At 36.9% G+C, this 23,541-nt stretch overlaps 1 protein-coding gene across 8 annotated transcripts in view; it reads left to right on the top strand.

The window, feature by feature from the left end:
• The window catches only part of LOC127456524 (pleckstrin homology domain-containing family A member 7-like), a 139,572-nt gene that overhangs the window by 16,747 nt on the left and 99,284 nt on the right, over positions 1-23,541 (top strand). The window contains exon 1 of one of the 8 annotated variants that reach the window (XM_051725066.1): positions 14,917-15,347. The exons of the other annotated variants lie outside the window; for them this stretch is intronic. Coding sequence (XP_051581026.1) covers positions 15,274-15,347 — 74 coding nt within the window. The 5' untranslated portion in view covers positions 14,917-15,273. Of the gene's footprint in view, positions 1-14,916; positions 15,348-23,541 lie in introns of those variants that run through there. 8 annotated transcript variants of the gene reach the window in all.

Below are 23,541 nucleotides of genomic sequence, written 5' to 3'. Positions count from 1 at the left end.
AGGAAGGCCCTGACGGGGCCAAGTGTGGGCATAAATTGGGATGGACATAGCTGCCTTGACTTTGTGGATGACATTGCCCTGCTTGCAGATGATTGGCACTATCTGCAGGAGCAAACATCAAGCCTGCACCAAGAGGCGGCCAAAGTCGGATTGCGGATTAGCGCTGAGAAGTCCAAGGTCATGCGTGTTGGTGTTCAAGCCAGTGTTCCAAAGATCAGGGTCGATGGGCATGATCTCGAAGAGGTTGAAAGGTTCACATACCTCAGCAGCAACATTGGACAGGTTGGAGGCACAGAAACAGACGTCAAATGTCGGATTGGCAGGGCCTCGGCAGTCTTCCAACAAATGCGTAATATATGGTCGTCTGCGTCCCTCTTGCTTAACATCAAGCTTCACCTATATGCATCCATCATCCTCCCGATGGCGACCTACCCGCCGAAACGTGGAAAATGTCGGCCAGTACTACCTGGAAGGTTAACGTCTTTCACCAGCATTGCCTGAGACGGATACTGCACATTCGATACCTTGACCATATTACCAACGAGGAGGTCCTACGATGAAGCAAGCTGCCAAGCCTCAGTACGATCATTGCATGCAATCGCCTATGACTAGCCGGACATTTTATCTGCATGGATGACAGCCACATCCCCAAGAAGGCATTTCTATGGGTTCCACCTGGAGGCCGGCATGGTAGAGGCCGACCACGACTGACCTGGTGCCGGACTTTCATCAGTGACCTTAAAGCCCTCAATGTCTCCTGGGACAAAGTCGAAGACCTCGCCACTGATCGCACCCGCTGGAGAACTCACGTTGCCCAATACACTCCTTAGTGTGGGTGGAAAAGAAGAATAAGTTGATTCGAAAGGAAAGATGGGGCTAAACCATTCAGCGATTTAAAAACAAATAATAAGAGCTTAAAATTGATTCTGTAGTGCACCGGCAGCCAATAGAGGGAGACCAAGATGCGGGAGATATGATCTCGCTTGCGTGTACCCGTCAGGAGCCTAGCAGCAGCAATCTGAACCATTTGAGACAATGATGACTGACTGACTCCTACATGTGGAATCAAAGGTGTGAATCACTTTCTCAAAACCAATAAAAGTAAGAAAAGGCTTAACTTTGGCCAGTAATCTTAAATGAAAAAAGCTAGATTTGACAACTGAGTTAATCTGTTTGTCAAATTTAAGAGTGTTTTCAAACAGTACACCTAGGTTCTTCACAACTGGTTTACAAAAGGGGTGAAAGGGCCCAGGTTTGAGGAATCGAAGATGTCCGAGCCCCCAAATCCATTTCCATTTTACTTTCATTTAGATTTAGAAAGTTCATAGACATCCATGCTTTAATATTATCCAAGCAGGTCAGTAAGGATTCTTCAGCACTCTTAATATTTTTTCTCAGTGGCAGATAAATTTGCATGTCATCCACATAACAACGAAAAGAGATGCTATGTTTATTGAAAATGGACCCTAATGGCATCATATACAGTGAAAACAAAGTGGGACCAAGGATGGACCCTTGGGGAACCCCAAAAGTGAGGGGGGAGACTTGACAAAAGTTAACTGAAAAACTTCTATTGGACAAGTAAGATTTAAACCATTTGAGAGCAGTTCCTTGTATTCCTACTGATTGCTCGAGGCAGGAGAGAAGGATATCATGATCTGTGGTATCAAATGCTGCACCGGTGTCCAATAACGCAAGAATCACAGAGCCTCCAGAATCAACAGATCATTTTTATTTTCTTAAGAACTTTTAAAAGTGCAGACTCTGTGCTGTGGTGCATTCAAAACCCAGACTGGAAGACTTAAAAAACAGCTTGTGTATCTAAAAAACTCAATTGACTTGAGAACAATTTTCTCAAGAACCTTAGAAAAGAAAGGCAGTTTCGAAATCGGTCTAAAGTTCATGTAAACTGTTCGGCACAGACCCAGTTACAAGACAACTATTAATTATAGTCAGGATACTAGGCCCAATAGTATAAAAAACTTGTTTGAGAAACCTATATGGAATAATGCCATTTGGACAGTTTGAAGGATTCAAATCATCTACTATTTCAGCCAGAAAAGTAGTAGTAACAGACTCAAACTGGTTAAAAGCAGTGGGACATATAAAAGGAACAGAAGGATCCTGAGCTGGAGATAAGATAAATGATCTAATATTATTAATCCTATTAAAAAAAAAAGCTAAGAAATAGGGAGCATCTGTGAAAACTTTTAAATTTTATTATATTTATTACATTTAATGTTCACAAAGTTGCAATGGCAACATAAGATGTCTGAAAACTTATGATATAGCCTATTAGGTGCACAAAACTTGAGATTGTCAACCACTGGACAGTCAGATCTATCTAATAAATATTGACTTTACATATTTCTAAACTAATCCTCGTGGGTTTTTACTCTGACCCTGTCAAGGTCCATTCATGTCAGTTGTAAGGGGTATTCTCTTGTATGTTCATAAAGTGCTCTAGCATGCAAGATTTTGAAATAGATTTCAAGCGGTCTCTTTCCTCCCAGTAGATTAAGACTTTTGAAATCATGCGAAGGGAGATAAAGTGCTTTTCATGTTTATGCAACTACAGCTCTGTCAACTACAGTAGTTTATCTTCATAGACCATGTTTTAAATGGAAGTCACTTCCAATTAAATAGATTCAATGGTTGTTTTCTCTGAAGGCAATAACTTTTGTTCCTGTTCAAAAGACCCACTGGTAGTAATTACTGTGATGTGCCCAATTCAAGTGTGATTTCCTTCGCTCAATCAATAAGAAACACTTCTCTGTGATGTAGCAGACTACGGTTATCTGACACACTTTGGCAGGACTGAACAGCATCACTGACTACTGTAATCCAGACACCTGAATCATCTCTTTAACATGCAAAAGTGTGCTTAATTTCACACAGGATATATGCCAGGTTATAACACTCTTCTCCATCATTTGATAATTTTTTGATGAACTGCTGCTAATAAAATCAATAGAAAATGTACACAAACATCTCTTTTAAAGAAAATCAGTTTTACCATCTGCTTTCATCTGGCGGTAATAGCGCGATGTAAATTGCGGCATGCAATTTTTGTGAATTAAGCATAGAACGGAGGTATGTTTGCACATAAAGGAATGACAATGGCTTAATTTAAATACTCAAGACATGTCGCAGTGATGATTGCACCTAGATTGCAGTTTATTGAATAAGACAGGTTTTTGTGCTGAAATACCATGCGCAAAAGTGGCACAACTGTTTAGTGAATATGGCCCATAATTTTTTAACTTTTCACGAGTGGCTTCCTTATATGTAGTCATCTTCGCACATTGAACTGGGATAGGATGATGTATCTTAACATAAAACACACATGACATCTAGGCTTTGTGGTTGTCATTTATCTAAAGGACATTTTACCACAATATGGGGCCGTTCACACCGAACACGTTTTTGCCTCCATCTGATAATGTTTTTTTTATTTATTGTTTTTCTATTTGAACATCCACAAGACAGATGTCTTTGACTGTTGCACTGCACAGGAGCACTACAGTGTCAAGTAAAAAGAACTTCTAAAACTTTTTGTAAAAATATGTCTCTGGACACCTGCATTCTGTTCCGTTCATTGCGTTGCATCGTTTTTTGTTTTTTTTTAATGCAATAACCCTTTTGGTCTGAACGGCCTCTAAGTTCTGTCCACATATGAAGTACAAATAATTTTTCTTCTTTGGACATGAGGAGCCTTTGTGAACCTTCTTTGGTTCCACTAATAACATCTGGACTAGTATAACACTATGGGCTGGCGTGCTTTAAAAATTCCAGTGCAGACCTCCATATGGTTTGTGTTTGGAGTGTGTTTACAAATGTGATTAGTTTGCTTCTTAACTGCTACAATGGTTTATCACGCCCCATAAAGTATGTACTGTATTTGTATATTAATTACTCTTCAGAGCATTTCATCTTGGCCAGACCCGCTCTGTCTTTTGTTTGTACAATTCAGTTAACACCCCAACATGTTTATTGTGTTCTAACAGTTTTCTAATTAAATAAGAATCGCATGCCCAATGTTCTCTTCCCAAGGCATGGCGTTCTAAAAAAACCTTTAAATCCACACACACTGTAGGCACACCTCCCCAAAGACACCTTTCAAAGTGAGATATTACTTCAATCTCAGCTTTCCAGTGAAGTCCCAAGTCTGTGAAATGAGGAGCTTGTTCGATCTGTGAGAACTGTGAACTGTGCACAGACATTTAGTTTAAATGATCCTTTGAAGTTTTGACCTTTCATGTCTTTTAATAAACAAGGTCAGTGGCTGTCTGTTAAAGGAGGTAATGGAGGTTAATAGAACTCAATAAGAAATGGTGTTTGACCGGTTTAATATTTTCCTAACAGACTTAAATGACCAAGCTCTCCATAACTACCACTTTGCATGCATACATTTTTCATGACCATTGTGTAAAACTTTTGCAGACACACACACACACACACACATACATACACACTGACTGAAAAGGAACAACATACTGTATTCTGTATTTTGAACACACTGCAGAGAAAAGTATTAATTCATCTCCTTGTATCGAAATGAATGAGGCATAGACTTGGAATGCAACAATCCGGGGAAATTACCCTGGAGTGGCTTTTATTAAAGGGGTCATGACATACTCTTTTTTTGTAATTATATTATCTTCCCTGAGGTCCACTTATAATGTTTGTAAAGTTTTTTTTTGTTTTTTGTTTTTTTGCACCAAACAGTCATAATTTAGTTTTATATAATAATTTTCCACCCTGTCTCTGGCCCTCTGTCTGAAACGCTTGGTTTTAAGCTGTCTGGCCTTTAAAGACTTCAGTGTAAATGCCCACTGTTGTGATTGGCTATCATCATGCAGCCCTTCCAATATAGCCATTTTTCAAACCCAATCTGAAGAAAATTAACAAACTCCACACAACTTTATAAAACTATATTTCAGGGTTAACACATAACATATGTTGTATCTGAATATATCAAACTGTATCAAACTGTTCACTCAAGCACACCATAAACTATCAAACAGTCATGACATTTAAAAAAAAATAAAATTGAATAAAATTGGTTACTTATGGTTTTTTTGTCCAATAGTCCAATTTTAACTGCCCCATCTTTCAATAACAGGTTCTTTGCAAATCATGAATCATACTGTTTCACAAACAATCCATGCTGAAATGTTCTGAATATACAAACGTAATACAAACCACAGTGATGTTGGGTGCTTCAACAGGCCAAAGCAGAGACTTTGGTCTTCACATCTCACATCTTCCATGTTTGTTTACACATAGGACTGCATGTGTTTTTCCCAGTCAGTGGTAGCAGCTGAATGAGATGTGTTTTTAAAAATTTGGCTTGTACCACTCTGAAAACATGGCACACATCGCCGGAAGCACATCAAAACGATCAAAGACGTCCATGTAGTGCTTGATATACAAAAGACCAGCAGTTAAATATAACAAAAATGGGTGCAAAAGCAGTCCAGGATGCTTTCAAAACAGCACAACAGTATGACAGCAAACAGCAAGATGAAACAGAATGGGGGATCCTTTTTAGAGTTATAACTTAACATTGCATCTTTTAAAAGCAGCGCAAGATGTATGATAATGATCAAAGCCATGCATGTTTATGTAGAAAAACATTTAAATCCAGATAGGCACATGAAGGTGTCCTGTGTAATTCAACTTCGGATGAATCTCTCATGACAGGCCCATCTCTCTCCTCTTCACCTGTGTGACTGTCTGAGCACCAGTGGGCAAGGCCAAGGGTGCAATGATAGAAAAATAGCCTCTTGCTAAAGAGGCAGTCGTATGCAGATGTATTGGTCCTTGTGATGTCACAAGTTCCACAAATTCCAAACGACCGTTTTTGCAGCTTGGTTTAAATACAGTAAATGCTCTTTTTCTATTAAGGAGGAAGTTTTCAGTTCTGAAACTTACAATATGTTTTTATAGTTCAATTACCTCTTATATGTCAAAAGATCAAGGAAAATGGGATTCCTCATGTCATGACCCCTTTAAGATAAAGGCTTGTGAGGGATAAGAGGAAGAGCCCGGCTTGGCGTGAGCATTGCTTCTCCTAGTGTGGGTGGTTGTGCTTGGCCCCTGTGAACTATATAATGCAGAGCTGGGAGCCGGTCGGTTTGGTTGAAAAGGGGGTGACCGTAGACTTCGGGGAGATCGCCAGGATCGGGACAGAGTAGCGGTCGTCTTCTGGTTACTCCAAACCTGAGAGGAGATAGAAGAGAACACATTAAGTGTCTGTTCTGAGACAAGCTCACCTGCCTTCTGTGAGCATGCAGCATATATCTCTGCCAGGCTGATGAGCAGAATCTCCAATTTGTTGATTCAGCTGTCCTCCCTGAAGTACATGTTTTGGTCTGCTGTCTCCAGAGGCATGCTGAAAGCATAGGTGACTCGCCACACTCTTACAAGCTGGTGTTGGGTTGTTCAGTTACTCTTCCTACATTCAGTGTCGTGCTGGTGCTCAAAATTATTTGCTTGTTGGATAGCATGTTTAGTGTTTCGGTAAAGTGTGGATAAGGCCTGCAGGCTATGATTTAGAAGGATTTATTAATAGTAAGGTCTGTGAGTCTGCTGAGATCTGTAATAAAGTATCTGGTTCATAGATACCCTTGAGATGCAGGCTAAGATGTATAAAGTACATTTTAACTTTAAAATGAACTTTATAACAGCTTCTAGTCATGTTTGTTGTCTTTTAGAAGTCTAAATGTCGTAATTTTTTTTAAGTATTTTTACAAATAATATATATATATATATATATATATATATATATATATATATATATATATATATATATATATATATATATATATATATATATTTTTTTTTTTTTAAATATCTATAAATATGAGATATATAATATGAATATATATATATATATATACACATACATACTAGGGGTTGCACGACTACTGATTTTTAATTGTCGACTAGTCTAGCCTATTTGTCGAGTCGAATTTTTCTAATTGTGACATCATCCTCGTGCACCCGTCAACTCCCCCACGGGTGGGACAGAAATGATAATTCCCTTCCCATTGAATATTAAAGTATAGAAAGATCTATGTTTGCTACAATGTAATGGGTTTTAGCTAGGTATATGTAATTAAAAAAACAGGAATGTAGCTAAGTACAGTACATGTAATTAGGCATTAGATAGCCAGCTAGGCTGTGCCTGGGGTCCAATAGGTTGCCATGGAAATGAGCGACGGTCTGAGCGTTGTTTTGTATGTGAACGGATTGGATTGGAATAATAATCAACATCAACCATTATGTTATCTCCTCATAAGCACCTTTTTATTAGAAATGTGCAACAATAGGTAGGCATACATCGAGCTGTAACATAGCTAAAAGTTAACATAAGTGTCTGAACATATTTAGATTACCCTGGACTACCTGTAGCTGCTGGCGGTTCCCCCTCATCTTGCAGCTGCTTGTACAGATGATTATGGGCGGACACGGGATCTAGCATTCAGGATGGGGATGCATTCTGTCATGCCATCATACAGCTTGATGCGCTTTTCTAATCTCGCCGAATCACATGCTTGAAGGAGCGAACAGCAACAAGGGAGATGTCTAAACACACAAAGTTGTGCAGATCATGTTGAAAGTCACTTACTAGCACAAGCAGGTGCCTTTTTTTAAATGCTAATGCATAGCACTAGTATTTCTGTTATATTTAAAGGCAACTTTGCATATATTGGAGGTTACTGTAGCATCTGTGTCAACTTATCAAAGTACGTTTGAGCCACTTTGCTCTTTCAGTCCAGAGCCATTGGCCTCTACACCTGCTGGCATGTTACGTTGGATGGCAGTGTAAGAGTAATTTATATTCCTGAGTAAAGCGATAACAGATTGGACAGTTGAGTAATATTCATCAGGAAAGCGCTATCTAATTGGTCAGAGATTTTGTAACCCTAAATCTACCCCTAACAAATCAGGTAGTGCTTCCCTCATTAATTTGAATGAGTCTTCCCTTACCATCCTGCGTTTCGGAAATCTGCCACCCACTGTATTTTCTACAGTGCATTTTGTAAATCACATGGAAAGCAACTAGTTGACTTCAGGCTACATTAGTTGTTTATTTGTAAGTAATACATTATTTTTTTTCATATGTATATACAAATGTGTAATATATACTGTATGTGTTATTATAATGCATATAATTAATACATTATTAAAATTTTATTTAAATTAATACATATTTTTAATAGTTTAAAAAAAAAATACAGAAATATTTTTAACTAAAAATAAAAGTAAATGTTTGCAGCTCTGCTTTTGTTGTGACATGTTGTTATAGCTGTGTTCATATAATAATCTTTCACAAACTTTACTATTAAAGACATTTTCAGTATACCAAAATAGTCTTCACAAGGTCATAACTGTGTTCATGGGAGAGAGAAAAAGAGAGAGTGAGAGAAAGAGGGAGGGGGTGAGATTTATAGGGCAAATCGTATAACATCAGGGAAGATGTCCACCTGATTTTTGGGGCTGTGTGTGGGTGGCAGACTGCTGTGTGCTGTAGATAAGCTGTATGTACTGTACGTCACTTATCACTCTTCACTTTAGCTGATGACATTGACTAGACCACACATTCAAATTCAAGCAGAAAGACCTGCAGGCACAATCTTATTTTTGTGGTTAAAATGTGCTCACCTTTAAAGAGGTCGTGAAGTGCTATTTTTTTTTTATCATTTTATTATCTTCCCTGAGGTCCAATGATAATGGTATGAAAGTGTTTATTTATTTATTTATTTATTTATTTTTGCACCAATACAGTAACAATTTAGTAATATATGATCACTTCCCACCCTTTTTTTGGCCCTCTGTCTGAAACGCTCAGTTTTGTGCCTCCTTAAAACTTCAACGTAAATGCCCACTGTTAAGATTGGCTAACATCATGCAGCCCCTCAAATTCAGCAAAATCAATTGGACATACATTATAAAACAAAATTGCAGGGTGTACACAATGCACATCCAACACATTGCATCTGAATATATTAAACTGTTCATCTCAAGCACAGCTGTTAACACTCAGCACCATAAACTATCAAACAGTCATGACATTTGAAATATTCATAAATGAAATGGTTTACTTAAGTTTTTGAAGTGTTTTTAACTGCCCCATCCTTCAATAACAGTTCCTTTGCATAGCTTGAATCGAATTTTGAATTTTCACTAGCAATCCATGCTGACATGAGCCAAAAAAACAAACACATCATAGTCCAAAGATCAGTGAAATTACACACACATACTGTAGGCGCACTGAGGTGCACATCGCCAGAAACACACCGAAATGGTCAAAGACGTCCATTGTCAAAACATCCTATGTTTACATACACCAACAATTAAAAATAGTGCAGATGGGCGAAAGAACGTGTCCATGATGCGTTTGTGCTCAAATAAGCAAGAGGAAGCGGCTGAATGAAAGAGAATTGCTTCCCCCTTTCAGAGTTGTAACTTGATACCCCGTCTTTTAAAAGCAGCATGAGAATATATTCATAAATAATCCAAAATAGTCCAGTTGGGTCCCCTTAGGTGTTATGTTAGGAATAGTTAGCCACACAAGGCCTGCTCTCTTGACCTGCACCCCAGTAAGCGGGGCCAAGGGTGTGATGACGCATGTTGTGGGATGTGTAAATACAAATGAGCAATGTTTTGTGACGTCAAGAACAGATTTCAATACGTGATGTTTCAGCAGGGTGGCTCATATAAATGCTCTTTTTAGACTGCGTAGGACGTTTTGAGTTCTGAAATTACAGTATGTTTTTATAGTACAGTTATCTCCTATATGTCTAAATATCAAGGAAAATGTGATTCTTCATTTCATGACCCTTTTAATGATGGATGAGAGACTTTGTACATGGTTTGCCCAGACTCTGAAAATGTGGCTGACAATAAAAAGAAAGGACATGATAGAAGATGACAAAGATTGTCAGTAGTGATCCATTAAGAATGAAACCATATCTGCTAGAACAGTGGTTCTCAACTGGTTTTGCTTCAGAACCCATATATTTTACTTTGGATATCACTTAGAGACCCAACATACTACCAAAATCGTTTGTTGTACAAAAGTAAAAAAAATAAAAATAAAATGTCCTTATGAAATTTCCAATGAAAACATGAAAGTTATAACCATGAACTGCTTAGGCCCAACAATATGCTAAATTATTAATATGACGTTGGCTGAATAGGACAACTGATAGTTGTGTAAAACAGCAGTGTGATCCTTCAAATGAAACAAACAGTGGGCCAAATATTGTGCTAGTTTTTGCCATATTACCAAGTGACAGATGAATGTGCACCCAAGTAGAGTAGTTTAACTGGACCCATGGCATTGACGTCACAAATATAATACATTTTTAAAAGATATTTTAGATATTTTTCCTTCCTTTTTAAACTAAAGCCTATTTATTTTACTGTCTTAACTATCGACAATTATTCGGTTTGTTGCATTTATTATTTGCGTTGAGTAAGGTTTCTCTGATACCAAAATTTTGGCTTCGGTACGATACCAGCCCTGGTACCTCGGTATCAATACTAAATAGATACTGTAATCAACAAATAAAAAGCTTCAGATTTTTTATGAAATTACATAGAAAATTACTTGATTAAAAGAACCTTACAGATTCCATGTTAAATGTTTTTATTAAATGTTATGATCAAATGGTGTTTAATCAAATTGATACATACAGTTTTAATAAAATAAAAATATAAGATTTTCTTTTTTTTTACAAAAGATTGCAATTTTATATTTTATATTTTAATAAAATGCTGCACTACAGAGCCTCACAGTATTTATGAAAACATTAATGAAAAAAATCTGATTACCTGTGGCTCAAGGCTGCTTGCATTTGTGATATTGCTTACAGATAATAATAATAATAATAACAATAATAATACAACCATTTAATATTACATAATTGTTATTATGAGTATTATTGCTACTTTGTGAATATTACATTTTTATACAGTAGTTATATATTTCTGTCTTCAATTTCACACATCCATTTGAATAGAGCTTTCATGTTAGCGGAACTTTTATTTTGACAGACTTTTGAGTTCTTACTGTTTTTACGGGTTAGTTATATCAACCTTCCCATTAATGCTGGGATACTCCCGTTGCAACTCTTGAGCTGAAATCTCTGAGCTGCACCCGAGGAGTTCATTTAAGTGTTAACAGCCATTTATACTCTAAACACACAGCATGAAAATTAAGCACCAGTAGTGTGTGTTGCATTTGTGTGTGTGTGCGCATGATTTTGCTAATGACAGCATACTGTAATATGGTACCGAAATAAGCAACAAGATGATATCATACCATTTAAATTTTTTTGGTATCGCGATACTTCGTTAGTACCGGTAAACCACACAACCCTAGCGTATTGTTTTTTCCCCTGATGTCGGCAACCCTATCAGTACTGACACATTTTTGTGTCGCAACCCACCATTACCTAATTGTGCTAGTCTCTTGCTTTACAGCTTCACCTTCAATTTCACTGAAATTATTTGAAAGTTAAGAAAGTAGATTGCAATTCGTCAGCGTTAGCAGGCAAGATCAAGTTATCTAAAATTACACAGATTAATATTACACACTTATGGCACTATATTTCACATGCTTTGCAGTTATGTAAGCTTACCTGTCCAATAAGAAGAACGCAAACTCGGGGTCGGTTTTGATCCCCAAAACCGAACGAAGGTCCCTCCAGGAATCAAATACCCTGCCGATGTTCACTCTAGTTTTCGCTCGACCACGATCACGTTCCCGCTTAGCCAGACGGGATTCAGTAGAAGGCTCTCGGAAGTGCGCATAAATGTCACATCCTTTGAATTTTCCCGGCAAAACCGACCTGCTCCCTTCGCATGAAAATCAGTCTACAGGCTTCAATAGGCAACCTAGGAAGTCCGGAAAGGGCTCAATTTTAAGTTGCATTATAAGCCGGTCACACGAATATTACATGAAAATTGTTACATACTGCACCTTTTAAAGAAGGATATTTCAAATACATATCTGTTTTAAAACATGTTCATTTCTGCTATACATTTTGCACAAATATAACCTTCTTTATCTCAATGTCATTCAAATAAGCTTATTTTAATGCTTATTTTCTGACTTCAACCAAAAACATTTAAAGCATACCTTGTAGACACCTTCTGTAGAATTCTTGTGCAGTTATAATCGCTGCATTGTGGAGCTAAAGAGTTAGCAAAATGTTTTGCCTGTCAGTGGTGTTAAACCTGACTGTCAATCACAATTTCAACCAATTTACATTTACAAAATGAAATTATAATGCCCCTTAAAATTTCTTCACTGATGCAATAAAACTGTCCTTTATAAATGAATGGAAATCTTTCCCTATATGTAAAACCCTAGAAAAGAAACCAGCTCGACTGCATTCTCTGATGACAAGCTGTATAGTGATGGTCTTTGGCATTTTTTCAGCTCTGCTATAAATGGCAAACAAAGCCAAATGGTCTCGTCGAGGTATATTGTTAGGAAAAAACTACACACAATAATAAACAGCCTTATTATTTTCCTGCCCCTGTGATTGTTGTTACTAAGACTATGGCTGTCTGAAACTGAGGGTAGCACCATTGGTGATTCGTTGCCCAGTAAGTCAATGACTAAAGGCCTGTTCACACCAAGTCCGTTTTTTCGGTGCAATTGTTCGTTCCAAACGAGCCTTTGAACTGGAACAATGGATTCCTATGGTGATATTCACATCTGGCCTGACAAATTGTCTGCCGACAATCTGAAGGTTTTTTTTTTTTTACAGAGAGTGGTCCAATTTTGTTTTTCTTCAGACTGCAATTAAAGCTGGCTGACCAATCAACTGGCAAACACCGGCATTGGATGTGCTGCTGATAGCCCCCCCATAGGCCTACTTAAAAATAAATAGTTGCGGTTCATGATCACTTTGTACTACAAACATAAACCTGGTCTGCATTTTAAAGTCTGCTAATGGTGTATTGTCTTAATGTACATTATTTAACATGTATATCACTTTACCTGTTATATTCTCATGGCATTAAAAATAGCAGTGAGGTTCAGCAATGTGTTTGCACAAAGCTCGTAGTAAAATCCCATACAATATTTTACTGTAGACAAACAGATTGCTAACCACACTGCTATTTTTATTGCAAGGACAATATAACAAAGTATTGCAATCATTTAAATAAAGAAAAGAAAGTGAGCCAGTGTTTTCTTTTATATTATTTGTAATATTATGCATCATATTTTATAATATACCTGTTATACTTAATGTACATTATTTTATGTGTTTTTATATCACTGTACTTTGTGTTGTATTATCCAGGCATTATAAAATAGAAGTTGACTTCGGGAGTCCCTTTGGAATATTCTCCTAGCAAAATAAATGTGCAAATAAATATCCAACAATGTTCTTTACTCATCTCACTCGCATAAAAAACACATATTATATACTCCTCAAAATGCTTCAACACCAAGGAAAGAACATAATGAAACAGTTATGCCAAATTAGGTAAATAAATTCTTTAACAGCATTAAATATTTGAATCCTTAGCATTGACGGCAGAAGGGTGGGGGCCAAGGAGCTCTAAAATACTGTGCGGGCAGGAGACTGGTATAAATGTTTGTAGAACAGCGGGGCCTGGGTAGCTCAGCAAGTATTGATGCTGACTACCATCCTTGGAGTCACGAGTTTGAATCCAGGGTGTGCTGAGTGACTCCAGCCAGGTCTCCTAAGCAACCAAATTGGCCCGGTTGCTAGGGAGGGTAGAGTCACATGGGGTAACCTCCTCGTGGTCCCGATTAGTGGTTCTTGCTCTCAGTGGGGCGCTCAATGGTAAGTTGTGCGTGGATCGTGGGGAATAGCATGAGCCTCCACATGCTATGAGTCTCCGTGGTGTCATGCACAGTGAGCCACGTGGGAAATTCAAGCTGAGGTATCAGACTCTGGAGACTAGCTAGACCTCAAAATGATCACAGATTTGTACTGTGCCCACAGTACAAATCTGTACCGTTGTGCACTGGATACACAACTTGGCGAGTTTGGCGACAATATACTTAATCACATCTTTGTTTTGGCTGATGCCGTCGATCTGACGTTGCACATTTTCATCAGCCCAAATATTCAGAAGAGCCCTGATTACATCTACTGACCAGTACTGACGATTTTCCATTCACTGTTGATCTATTGAGGTAAGGGGGTAGCTAGATATGAAAGATTGGGAAATTAGTAAGTGCTTAAAAATCTGACCTGACTCAGTGAAACTCCACCTTTGACATTGACCCTGCCTCAATCCCCAGTTGGCCTGTTTTGTCCCAAGGGTAATTGGTGGGCCAGAGCACTTGGCCATTGGCCCCGAGGAGGCACGATGAAGCCCGGGAAGTGACAGTGGGAATGCAACTGGCCCTGGCACGCACTAGCACGCCCCCATTTGGCCCGATAGTGGAAACATGGCTATTAAATTCTGACTTGCCCTTCTACCTTATACTGCTTATGAAGGCAGCAAGTTTCAGGTTTTGGACACAAACAGTAACTTTCCTTTTGGAATGCTGGAATTTTCTTTCTGAGAACAGATCAAGAACACTTGCAGCATTTATTTATTAGCTGATTAATTACATTTCCAGCTTATTGTCTCTCTTTGTCTCATTCAGGAGAGACATTTACCTTCCTGTGCTTAGTGAATTTCTAGCCATCAACACATCCTGCCAGCGACAGAGGCAGGCAGAGATTAAAAAAAAAAAAAACAGGTTTGCGTTCTCCACCCCTCCCTTCCTCTCTCCCTCTTTCCTGTGAGTGTGTGCAGTGATACGTCAGACTGCTGTGTGTGTGTGTATGTGTGCAGGCTGGTTCCTGTGTGAGCCGGTGAGGAAACAGGAACGTCAGAGATAGGAGACTCCACACAGATAACCGCAAAATCATGATGCTTACTCCTTTGCCCGTTTCGATGAGGGAACCTGCTTGTTTTATCCGTTTCTGGGTTTGGATGACTATGGAGCTTTGAAACCTCTCTGCTGCTCTCTCCTGAGAGATGGATGAGATTTAGAAAACTAAAACTACTGTAATAGTCTCTAACCTGCATTTTCATTTTACTCTGACTCACTTCGTTCTCCTTTCTCGCAGTCTTTTTCTCACTTTCATTAAGACCATCAATCTCTCTCTGCTGTCAGAATGAAAGCAACAGAAGAGGACTTTCTTTAAGTGTCAGTTATTTAGTCATTCAGTTGCAAGTTCATTACCTGGAGCCGTTTGGATTAAACAGGAAACCATGTGGAACCAGTCAGGGTACTCCAACCACTACCAGCCTCAGCCAGGTCACCCCTTTTTCCATGTACCCTACAGGTGAGTTGGAGTTGGGAATCTGCAGGACCTGTCGATGCAATATAATAATGATATCAGGATTGAAATTTGATAATATTGTGATTCAGAACTGATTGTGATCTTTTACTCACTGACTTGTCATTCATCTTCATTGTGCTTTGTGCAACAAGTGCAGAACTTCCTGCTTTACTTTATCGTAGAGACATAGAAGTAGCGAAGAGCATAGGTATGTTAGTGCTAGTAAAAATAATTGATATGTGGTAATAACATACCTTGGTTCAAGTGTATTTATCATTAAAGAAATACACTTGCAGTCTAGCTGTTGGAGGGATCTTTACAGACATCCTTATAAATTAAACAAGCTATAAATTTGAGTTTGCATTTTGGTTGAATAGAAGTAACTGTAACTCAAACTATTGTTTCTTCGTGCAGACCACATAGAGATGATGAAATATTTGAATATTGGTTTGGAAGATCCAGTGGTGCCGTGGTTTCCAGATTTTGCATTAGTGTTATTGAAATGTACTGTATTCAGTTTCAACTCTGTAATGGATTGTGTCCACACAAGCCTGGCAAGGGGTCATATCAGGCTGGACCTGCCTAACAGTAGATGCTAAAACATTTGGCAGGTTTTTCGTTGGATAATACTAGATTAAATCTATACCACATGCATCTGTGGCAGGGATTATATTGTGATGAGACTAAATTAACTGTGTTATTTACGTTTTGACATTGTGGAATTCCGACAGGTCCTGTTGAACTGGCAAGTTGAATGAGTTCTTTGGAAATAAAGACCTGATGCCAAGAATGTGTCATTAATACTTTACTTGTTATGTTGCTTCTTGTCCCTTTCTCTCGCTCTCTGTAGGTGTATAGTGGACTTTGTAACATGTCTGCATGCCTCCATATTTCATTGTTGTCTTGTCAAAGGATTTGTATTCTTTGAATACCAACTGCAACATTACAGACTTACAGCCAAATACTTGCAAGAGTGTTAACTCTTCCTTATGACTTCCTTATGACTCTCTGTCAGCATTTCAGAATAGTTAAAAAAGGATGAGGATTATTATTACTTATTGCAGACTTTTGGCTTGGATGCATTTCACATGATTCACTGGAAATACTACCATTTGTTTTGATTTTATTTCAGTGTACTTTCAGAGACACAGCAAGGGTTGCTTTATTATGCTCCACTTTATGTTTTCTGCTGCAATGAGATAATTATACCAAACCCATTCTTGTGAGCTGCACCCTTAATAACATCTGGCTTATGGCCTCAATCTGCATTTACTTTTTAAATTTGATTTATTTTCCCTTCTAGCAAAGTCACTGCAATTACATATAGCTGGATAAAACTGATTTTACTTTTCAGGTTTTAATTCAGCCGCTAAACACTTGTACAAACAGACCAAATGTTTGTTTAACCACCAGAAGACAGTAAAGCAGAGGTTGCTCTTTTTAAAATGTACATTTTTAGGATTCTCTTTATAATGCTTTGCTATAAAGTGCTTCCAGAAACAGTTTAGGAGGAGGAGATGCACTGCTTGTTGAAAAATGAAAGGTACACTGTAAAAATATAACTTAAAAATCAAGGCAACATGATGTAATACGTTTTTTTTAGTTCAATTTCTTAATAATTGTCCTCAGTAACATTGCATTGTTTAGTCAATGTGAATTTGTTTGTTCACTAAATGCAAAAATTCTTGTTGAGAGAACTACTAATTTCTTGTTCTGTCAACTATCAATTCGCAATACTAGAACTTTCATTTTGTCACCATTTTAATTAATTTTACATGAAGTTAATTGCAATCTTTGCCTCTGAAGAGAGGTATGTCTTGCAAGGCAACAAAAAACAATAACATCATGAATGAAGTCAGCAAATATAACACTAACCACAAAATGTATTCATGTTGCAATGCTGCAAACTTGCAAATCAGCAACATTGTTTAATAGGAAATTGTTTGTTCAGACAACTCTGGCTAGTTGGTACAACAGTTGGGGGAATATTGTTGGTCTAACATGTGTTTTATGTCGATGCAAAGTAATTCAAATTTCATAGTATCTGTGACTCAAAAACCCCATAAGCTGGATAAAATGCAGTTTCATTTTTTACAGTGTTGGAATTGCAACCCTCAATATGGCATCTGTAGGAATTGAAGACATAGCTTTCATTTAAAATAGCCAGTCCCCATATTGGTAAAGGTCTCATTTTAGGCTAATCTGATATTTAGCCTGATTTCAGCTAAAGAAGCTAAATTTATGATACCATTTATGATATGTTTGGGTTATAAACATAAGCTAAGCCAACAGTTTTGAAGATTTCAGATATTCCTTTTCAAGTATATAGCTACCATACTTGCATGTTTATTACCTAGATATAAAATAGTGGGTGCTGCTAAAATGGCCACAGAGTGGACTAACTTGCCTTAAAGGGTCTTTGATGTTTCTTGTCCATTCACTGAATATGAGTAACTGTTTATCTACAGTTCTCTCTAAATAAATACAGGTTGAGCAAAATTTTGTTGGTTTTCTTAATGTATTCAACGAGGCTCTAAAAAGTAGGCTTTCCATTACATTGCATGTGACCACTTTGTAAAATCAATATCTTAATGCTCAGCTCTTTTAAGTTAAATAGAAATTTCCAATTATACTTTTGTCCATATACTTTCATTCTGGGTTAGACTTTCATTAGATTCGATTTTGGCTAGATTCGATTTTGGAACTAAATCTGGATTATCAATAAAGCAGTATTTTAATCTGTTCCACATATGGTTTCACTGTCAGTACAGAGTTGTGGTTGTGGGCAGTGATGTTGTGGCCAGTAATTGTCATTATTCTGTACATTGTATTTTATATATATATCTACACACATACTGTATATACACACTGTCAGTCAAAAGTTTGGAATAATGTACAGATTTTGCTCTTATGGAAAGAAATTGGTACTTTTATTCACCAAAGTGGCATTCAACTGATCACAATGTATAGTCAGGACATTAATAATGTGAAAAATTACTTTTACAATTTGATTTAAAAAAAAAAAAAACTACAAAGAGTTCTCATCAAAAAAATCCTCCACGTGCAGCAATGACAGCTTTGCAGATCCTTAGCATTCTAGCTGTCAGTTTGTCCAGATACTCAGGTGACATTTCACCCCACGCTTCCTGTAGCACTTGCCATAGATGTGGCTGTCTTGTCGGGCACTTCTCACGCACTTTACAGTCTAGCTGATCCCACAAAAGCTCAATGGGGTTAAGATAACACGCCTTTCCAATTATCTGTTGTCCAATATCTGTGTGCACTCTAACCTTTTCTTTTTGTTTTTCTGTTTCAAAAGTGGCTTTTTCCTTGCAATTCTTCCCATAAGGCCTGCATCCCTGAGTCTTCTCTTTACTGTTGTACATGAAACTGGTGTTGAGCGGGTAGAATTCAATGAAGCTGTCAGCTGAGGACATGTGAGGCGTCTGTTTCTCAAACTAGAGACTCTGATGTACTTATCTTCTTAGTTTATTTGTTCATCTGGCCTTCCAGATCTCTTTCTGTCCTTGTTAGAGCCAGTTGTCCTTTGTCTTTGAAGACTGTAGTGTACACCTTTGTATGAATTCTTCAGTTTTTTTGGCAATTTCAAGCACTGTATAGCCTTCATTCCTCAAAACAATGATTGACTGACGAGTTTCTAGAGAAAGCTGTTTCTTTTTTGCCATTTTTGACCTAATATTGACCTTAAGACATGCCAGTCTATTGCATACTGTGGCAACTCAAAAACAAACACAAAGACAATGTTAAGCTTCATTTAACGAATAAAATAGCTTTCAGCTGTGTTTGATATAATGGTAAGTGATTTTCTAGTACCAAATTAGCAATTTAGCATGATTACTCAAGGATAAGATGTTGGAATGATGGCTGCTGGAAATGGGGTTTTCAATGTTGAAATGTTTTCAAGTAGTGATGGTGCTGTTTTTTACATCAGTAATGTCCTGACTATACTTTGTGATCAGTTGAATGCCACTTTGGTGAATTAAAGTACCAATGTTCTTCCGAAACAGTGAAATCTGTACATTATTCCATACTTTTGGCCGCCAGTGTATGTGTGTGTGTGTGTATATATATATATATATATATATATATATATATATATATTAGGGCTGTCAATCAATTAAAATTTTTAATTGAATTAATTACATGGTGTCCCAATTAATTAATCGCATATACAAATATTTGCTGAGAAAGCCCCTCAAATAACAATAATTCAATATATAATGATGAAATAATTATACATATCTTTAAATATTAAAAAAATTATATATATATATATATATATATATATATATATATATATATATATATATATATATATATATATATAATATTATTCATATAATTAAATTGCATTACATTCTTGTGGTAGAGTTAAGCATTGATAAGACAATACAAAAAGTGGCTTTAGAATACAATGTATTGTTTATTACCATATTATTGAACATAAGCCAGTCATTGGCATACAGTTCACAGCAATCCATTTTGCAAGTGAATTTGTCAATCAGTTCGAGATTTATTATGAGGTGTTGTTTAAGGACCCGTCAATGTACACCTGCATCAGACAGATGGGTGTGTTGCATCATCAACATACCATTTTTAGGTCGCTGTGTCAAGTTAAATATAGTTTAATACTTAGAAGAACACATCTTGAGATCCCTTAGTTCGGATTTGCGCTCCATCAAGTGTTTTGAACGCAAAAAACGTAATGCATGTCCGTGTTGTGTTGTCTGCTGAAGGGTTGTTTTATTCTCTGTATAAACTATGCGTTGCCCGTACAGCTGAAGTTTCACTTACTGCCCACTGGAGTAAACAGGTGGTACTACAAGCTTGCATTTCTCAGGAATCTTCCTTATTAGGGTCCAGGGACATTGCTATTAACTGCCTGAAATTTTTTAACGCGTTATTTAAAAAAAAAAAGATTAATCGCACTGAATTAAACGCGTTAAATCGACAGCCCTAATATATATATATATGGATGTGTGCTACAGCTGGATGTGGTTTCTGTTATTTAGAGCCCAACCGTTATGAGATTTTTGAGACCGATACCATTTCTAGAGGGGGAAAATTCACTGATTACCGTTATAGTTCATTTTTGAGCTGGAATGAAAACAGACCTTTTCTATGTGGATTGTTCACCGATTTTACACCGATATGACTATGCAAAGGTACTCAGAAGGCTAATTTCATAAACAAATATTTTTATCAAAGAATATTTGACATTATTATTATACATTGTCAGCAAATTCTAGAAATGAACACTAAGAAAATGAAGAATAAATAAAAATACAATAAATAGCTCAATAAAAATCAGTACTGTATGTTTAGTATGTCAATTACTGAACATTAAAATAAAGAATAAATTCAAATAAAATAAATAGCTCAATAAAATTCAGTACTGTATGTTTAGTATCAGTCAATTGCTCACCATTTAAATAAAGAATAAATAAAAATACAATAAATAGCTCAATAAAAATCAGTACTGTATGTTTAGTATCAGTCAATTGCTGACCATTTAAATAAAGAATAAATAAAAATACAATAAATAGCTAAATAAACATTAGTACTGTATGTTTAATATCAGTCAAATGCTGACCATTAAAATAAAGAATATATAAAAAGAAAATAAATAGCTAAATAAACATCAGTACTGTTTAGTATCAGTCAAATGCTGACTATTTTAATACTGCCAGTCAATTAGGGGCAGGTTGTAAAACAAGAAACATTTACACCTGCCGAGTCAAGAGATAAACAGCGGCAGTGGTGTTACACTGTATTCTGCTAAACATGTTCAGGGGAAACTTTCAACGGTGGAAAACCAGACTTTTAAATATTACATTTTATAAATGCAATGACTGGAAATGTTAGGTTGAAGGGGGTACCAAACTGCGAATCCTGAACAAAACAGTTTGGTGAATACATATTTACACATTAGCTTCTACTCAGCTGACAAGCAATGAAAGTAGCAACGTGGTTAGCTAGTTAGCTATAAGCTCGTTGTCACGGAGAGTAAAAGATGGACCAGCATTGCGTCTCACCAACTAGGTAACAACGTAGCGGGAAATCAACACTCAGCAGACACAATCCACCACCGCACTGTTGTCTGCTGAGCTGCAAAAAGATGCTCTGATGTTTAGCTTTCAATCTGCTACATTACTGACTGCACTGACGAACTATAGCTGGCTAACATAGCAAACAGATGTGATAAACATGAGTGACATGGTTGTCAGGGACAGGGTTAAAGTTATATTGGTTATATTGAAAAGGGAAAATGATGGGGTCATTGTTTATTAACTTTCCAGTATGTATTTCACAAACTAGTTAGCAACTTATCGAGAAGACACCGCATAACACCGCACCGCTTAACTCCACCCTATCTGCAGAGCCACCGTCAGCTCTGTAAACAGTGGAGTCGGAGCGCACTCTGCTGGACAAGCTACGTTATGACACCAATTCTAAAGCATTGTTTTCTGCATTATATGTTCTGAAAAAGTTTTTAAAGGCTAATATCGGCTGATAATATCGGTCAGCAGGGTTGAGTGAAACAGCAGATGGTCTTGATTCAAATCCTGATTCATGTTGATGTGTTTGTGGATGGCTTACCCTGTCTGCCTTCATTAGTATGACCTATGCCTTATTGATAGATCATTATATGAAGACTCGTCCCATACCTTTTAACTGAACAGCATTACTGGATTAAAATCATCAGTTCCTCAACTCACACCACTAGGGCTGGGTATCAACAACAACATCACGATATGACTCACGATACAGTGGACATGAAATGAAATGTATCACGATACATGTTAATTTTGAACTGAATTTCTCCTGAGCATAATTTAGTATAAAATTTGTTTATAGTTAACTAACAGTTTTGGCAAAATCATTTTGTGCAATTCAAAACACAGTAAGTTATTTTACCTAAAAGCAAATTACTTTTATTGTTCCTTTATTTTTTCGGCTTTTAAAATGTTTTGTGCTACACTTACTATAGTTTAAAGATTGTGGCTTGAATTCAAACACAGCTCACTTCTACACACTGTCCTTGTATTCAAATGAAGATTTGCATAATCATAATCATAACATGAAACTGTAATTAGTACATTTAATAGAACTCAGATAGCCCATATTTTAGGCCACATTCATAAATACACAGGAAGGATGTGTCACAGATAATAGGTAGTGCAAAATATGCTGTGCTAAGATAAAGTGAAAAAGACATTAGCCTGCAATTGTGTTTTCTTAATATAGTCTAACTCACCCTTGCATGTAATAATGATAATATGTTTAATTTATATAGCACTTTTCCCAAGCTCAAAGTGCTTTACAAACAATTATAAACATACACTGCCTGGCTGAAAAAAAGTTGCATACTCTAATATTTCGTTGGACCGCCTTTAGCTTTGATTATGGCACGCATTTGTCTTGGCATTGTTTCGACAACCTTATGCAATGTCACAACAGTTATTTCCATTCAGAGTTGTAGTGTTGGGTTCGAGTCCACCTTAGTCAAGTCCGAGTCTTCGTAAACTCAACATCAATATTTTAAATATATTTTAATATTTTAAAGTTCACAACTAAGAAAAACAGTTTGTCAATATAAATGTAACAAAAATACCTCTGTTGCATTTCATATATATATATATATATATTATGATTAGTTCCTGCTGAACAAAGTACAACCAAGGTTATTATGTTTCAAATTTTAATTTTGTTTTTATTTCTACTTCATTTTCAATTTGTCAGTTCAATTTAATTTCATTTTATTTAAAATTATACCTATCTAAAGAAATAATAGTCTGTACTGAGATTTCTTTCTGAATCTTTTTTCTCTATCTGCCGACTGATTTGGGAAAATACAGTACATTTAAATGAGTCAACACAGTAGTAATTAGCACTCGCTGAGAAATTACGTCTCACGATTTGACTGCAAATGCTACATCCAAAAACACTGGAAAAGCCCACTGATAATATTAGGGCCATGTCATTACAGACATGATATTCTAGTTAATTTGCGGGAAACCGCACGGTGCAGAGCAGTTCTGCGTGCTGCTCGTGTACCTAAATCCCTGATGTGTCCGTGTGCGTCTCTCAGCAGATGCCGCAGAAGATAAAAATAATAATAATAATTGATATTTGCTTGAGCGGCAGCTGCATTGGTCTGCAATCAGTCTGAAAT

Source organism: Myxocyprinus asiaticus, chromosome 18, assembly GCF_019703515.2.
Source record: "Myxocyprinus asiaticus isolate MX2 ecotype Aquarium Trade chromosome 18, UBuf_Myxa_2, whole genome shotgun sequence".
NCBI lineage: Eukaryota > Metazoa > Chordata > Actinopteri > Cypriniformes > Catostomidae > Myxocyprinus > Myxocyprinus asiaticus.
The sequence above is the reverse complement of the archived record's forward strand: the minus strand, read 5'-3'. Positions and strand labels throughout refer to the sequence as shown.